Source organism: Tupaia chinensis, unplaced genomic scaffold (assembly GCF_000334495.1).
Source record: "Tupaia chinensis unplaced genomic scaffold, TupChi_1.0 Scaffold149964_2, whole genome shotgun sequence".
NCBI classification, from domain to species: Eukaryota; Metazoa; Chordata; class Mammalia; order Scandentia; family Tupaiidae; genus Tupaia; species Tupaia belangeri.
This window is the reverse complement of record NW_006209806.1, coordinates 2,150,481-2,155,229: the sequence shown is the minus strand read 5'-3', so window position 1 is coordinate 2,155,229 and position 4,749 is coordinate 2,150,481. Positions and strand designations below refer to the sequence as shown.

The window sequence follows — 4,749 nt, the reverse complement described above, 5'->3', positions numbered from 1 at the left end:
AGGGGCGGGGCTGGCCGGGCCGGGAGCCGCCATGCTCAGCCCCCACCCGCGTGCCCCGCAGAACTTCGACATGTTCGTCAGCCACTACAGCAGCGTGAGCACGCCCCCCTGCGTGCACGTCTACAAGCTCAGCGGCCCCGACGACGACCCCCTGCACAAGCAGCCCCGCTTCTGGGCCAGCATGATGGAGGCGGCCGGTGAGTAGCCGGTCTGGGGCCGCCCGGGGGTCCTCACTGAGCACAGGGCGTCCCCCGAGCCAGCTGCCGTCTGAGGTTCAGGGAAGGGCTGCTCCCCACGAGGAGCCCGGGGGCCCAGACGGTGGGAGCGAGGGCGCGCAGGCGCAGCCGGGGCAGCGGGCACCGCCCGAGTCAGCCTGAACCCGCGTGGTTCTCGGTCCTCGCCTCACCGCGGCAGCAGGCCCGCGGGGCGCCCGAGCTCAGGCAGCCGGTGACTGCCGCGCCTGCAGGGAGGCCTCGAGGAAGGAGAGGCACCCGTTTGCCGGGCCTGCAGGGAGGCCGTGTGGGCCGGCCATGGCATCCGGCCGTCAGACCTCATCCTTCAGAGTCCCCGTGCGACCTGGCAGGGGGAGACCGCGGAGCAGAAGTCACACAGGCATGGTGGCTCCTGGGCCTGGACTCACCTTGGCCTTCCATGGCCCTCCGTGTCACTTCATGGTTTCCAGAACATTCTGTAAACTCAGCATCCCTGCACGCCTTCTGTGGGCCAGAAAGCGTTTGGGGAGGCCCTGCAGTGCATTCCTGAGGAGGGCGCACCGCAAGTGGACCCGCACCATTCGAACCCGCGTCCACGGGTCAGCAGTACGGGTGCCTGCAGCTTCGTTTGTTTTAGGTTTTTGCCATGAAGTGTGTACTCTCCCCAGAGAGGGAAAGAAGGAAAATGAGAAGCCAGCCTCCTGGGCAGTGGCCATGTCGCAGTCCCTTCTGCGTCCTCTTTGGCTTTGTGCGTGCACGCACACACGGTGTGATTTTCAGGCTGCTGGGTCCGGGACTTGAACCATGGAGTCAGCCATGTGGGACCGAGTGCCTTAACCTCCATGCCACCTGCCGGCCGGAGCTGAAGTTGCTCTTGCAATGCAGCAGCGGGTGTTGCTAGGAGATGGAGGCGCAGACCTTCCGGCCTCCAAGCCCCTCACTTCCCCTGTGTGGCCCTTGGCAGTAACTCCGCCAGGCCCGGCGAAGTTACTATTAACTTTCCTTCCCTTCTGTCAGTTGGCTTTATTTATTTATTTATTTATTCATTCATTCATTCATTCATTCGTTTCACTTTGACCAGAGAGGGACAGAGTGAGAAAGAGAAAGTGAGAAAGCCAGCCGCCAGGTCCAGGACGGGAACCATAGTCGGCCATGTGGGAGTCCAGTGCCTCTAGCCACCGTGACACTTGCTGGCCCCTGTTTATTTATTTTTTAATTTAATTGCCAGAGTGTTTTTCTCCATAGAGAGAAAAAGCACCCCACTGGGGCACGGTCAGGCCAGTCCCGTTTCCACCTCTCCTGGGAATTTTGGGCACATGTGCACACACGCACCTGTGTCTTGCAAGCTGCTGGGTCCGGGACTCGAACCACAGGTTGGCCATGTAGGATCCAGCCACCTTGACCAGCATGCCTAGTCCCCCAACTTTCTCATTTAAAGAAAAGCCTTAGCCCCGCCCTCACGATTGGACAGCCAGGGTTGCCTTGTGACAGTAACGTGACCGAGGAGCCAGGCGACACCATGGTTAAAGCGCTGGACCCCACGTGGGCTTTCCACGGTTCAAGTCCTGGACCTGGCAGCGTGGAAACCACACTGGGCGTGTGTGCGTGCGCTCCTAGAGTCCCAGGAGGAGAAGGGACTGGCGCGGCCACCCCAGGGACGGTGCGTTCCCACCTTCTCTCTGGTGACTGCATGAGCCCTATGGCCAAAATCTTTTAAAAATGAAAATGGCAGTCATGGAAGCCAGGGGAAGGCAGAGGGGAAGACAGCAGGAAGTGCAGGCCAGAGCTGCACCCTGCCCTCCACACCCACCCCTGCCTCGGAGCAGCAGCTGAGCAGGGCTGCGGGAGGGACTGAGCTGCACCGTCCTTGTCCCCCTACCCCGTCCCGAGCTGTGAGCTGAGCCAGGGGAGGACAAGCCGCGGAGGAGGCCGTCTGCCTTGGCACCCCAGCACTGTGGCACTTCAGATGTGAGCCATCAGGACACCCAGAACAGGGGGCACTTTGGGGCTTGCTGGGGGCTGCAGCGGTGCGCAGAGCGTGGGTCCTGTGGGCTCCTGCAGACATGGCTCTCTGTCCCCTGCAGGCTGCCCCCCCGACTACGTGCCCCCTGAAATCTTCCACTTCCAGACACGCTCGGACGTGCGGCTGTACGGCATGATCTACAAGCCCCACGCCGTGCAGCCAGGCAAGAAGCACCCCACCGTGCTCTTCGTGTACGGGGGGCCCCAGGTGGGTGCCGGCCCTGTCCGTCCATTACTCGGGCGTGGCCTGCGGAGGGTCAGCGTGGGGAGGCCTCTCTGTCCCCTTCCCAGCACCCTACCTCACCCAGGCTGCACCCCCACCCTAACACACGGGTCCTCAGGGCCCTCGCTCTGTGGCTCTTACACCCACCCTCCCAAAGGCCCCCTCCTAAGCCTACCAACTCCCCTTTGTCCTTCTGTCGAGCGCCCCCGACCCCGTGTGTCCATCTGTGGTGTGGCCGTGGGGTAGCCTGGGGCCTCCCTCTCTCCCCGGCCCTCCCCTGACCTCGCCACTTTCCAGGCATCAAAGCCTCAGGACCACCTGTGGATTGTGGGGCAGTACAGGTGCCTCAACCAGGTCCCGTGGCCCCGCCCATCCCCCTGGCCTGCTGCCGAGGGGCCTCCCTGGATTCCCAGCACTCGCCACAAGCACCCCGTCCTTGCCCTGTTCCCCACAGGTGCAGCTTGTTAACAACTCCTTCAAAGGAATCAAGTATTTGCGGCTCAACACGCTGGCGTCCCTGGGCTACGCCGTGGTCGTGATCGATGGCCGGGGCTCATGCCAGCGTGGGCTTCGGTTCGAAGGGGCCTTGAAAAACCAAATGGTAACTCTCCTACTTGCTCTGGGCCTTTGCTGTCATGGAGGAAACCCTGGGTCTCGTGGGTCTGGGCTGCGGGGGCAGCTCAGGGGCACCTCCTGCAGGACGGTCCTGCTGGGATGACATGGCGTAAATGAGGTGGCCTTTTGCTGCCCCACTCTGAGCTGAGCCCAGGGGGACTTGGCTGTGCGGTGATCCCAGCCAGTGCTTTTGCACACACACAGGGAGGCTGGGACCCCGTGCAGCCAGACACTGCCGTACGGCTGGGGCTGCAGGCAGTGACAAGGCTGGGCCGGCAGGGCTGGTGGCTTTAGAGGGGATGGGGGGTGGTGATGGTTCTGATGACGATGGTGCTCCTGGTGACGGTGGCAATGGTGGTGAGGGTGACGATGATAGTGATGGCGGTGCCGGTTGGTGATGAAGATGATGGTGGTAGAGGTGGAGGTGGTGGCAGTGGTTGGTGGTGGAGGTGATGGTGGTGGCGGTGATGGTAATGATGATGATGGTGCTGCTGGTGGACGTGGTGCTGGTGGCTCATGGTGATCATGAAGATGGGGGTAGTGATGGTGGTAGAGGTGGCGATGGTGTTGGGACCAGCAGATGGTGTAATGGTTACATTGCTGGACTCCCATGTAGTCAACCACAGTTCGAGTCCTGGAACCACCAGCTAAAAACTCACACTAGGCGTGTGTGCTCAAAATCCCAAGAGGAGAATGGAAAAGAAGGAACTGTGGCGTGTTCATTCCCCTAGGAGGTGGTTTCTTGCTTTCTCTCCCTCTCTCTGGAGAACGCACACACCCTATAGCAGAAATTTCTCTTTAAAAAGATGGTAATGGTGGTAGAGATGGTGACGGTGGTGGTTGAGGATGAGGATGGTGGTGGTGCTAGCGATAGTGACGATGACGGTGGTAGAGGTGGTGACAGAGATGTGATGGGGTAGAGGTGCTATGGTGGGAATGGTGCTGCAGATAGTGATGATGGCAGTGGGGGTTGATGTTGGTGATAGCGATGATGGGATGGTAATGGTGGTACTGGTGGTAGACGTGGTCATGGTGGTGGTGGTAGTGGTGGCTGGTGGTGATGAAGATGGTAGGGGCGGTGGTGGTGGTGGTGGTGGTTATGTTGGTGATGGTAATAAAGATGGTAGAGGTGATGGTGGTGGTGGTTGATGTTGGTGATAGTAATGAAGATGGTGGAGGTGGTAGGGGTGGGACTAGTCAATGTTGGTGATGGTGATGAAGATGGTGGAGGTGGGGTGGTGGTAGAGGTGGTGATGATGGTGGTGGTGGTGATGTTGGTGATGGTGATAAAGGTGGTGATGGTGGTGATGGTGGTAGTGGTTGATGTTAGTGATGGTGGTAGAGGTGGTGATGATGGTGGGGGTGGTGATGTTAGTGATGGTGGTAGAGGTGGTGATGATGGTGGGGGTGGTGATGTTAGTGATGGTGGTAGAGGTGGTGATGATGGTGGGGGTGGTGATGTTAGTGATGGTGGTAGAGGTGGTGATGATGGTGGGGGTGGTGATGTTAGTGATGGTGGTAGAGGTGGTGATGATGGTGGGGGTGGTGATGTTAGTGATGGTGGTAGAGGTGGTGATGGTGATGTTGGTGATGGTGATGAAGATGGTAGAGGTGGGGTGGTGGTAGAGGTGGTGATGGTGATGTTGGGGGGGATGTTGGTGATGGGGGTGAGGGTGG

General features: G+C 59.9%; 1 protein-coding gene across 1 annotated transcript in view; it reads left to right on the top strand.

Annotated features, from left to right (window-relative positions):
- DPP9 (dipeptidyl peptidase 9) overlaps nt 1-4,749 on the top strand; it is a 63,986-nt gene that overhangs the window by 51,876 nt on the left and 7,361 nt on the right. Inside the window, 3 exon segments of the mRNA XM_027769611.1 lie at nt 62-197; nt 2,297-2,442; nt 2,912-3,058. Coding sequence (XP_027625412.1) covers nt 62-197; nt 2,297-2,442; nt 2,912-3,058 — 429 coding nt within the window.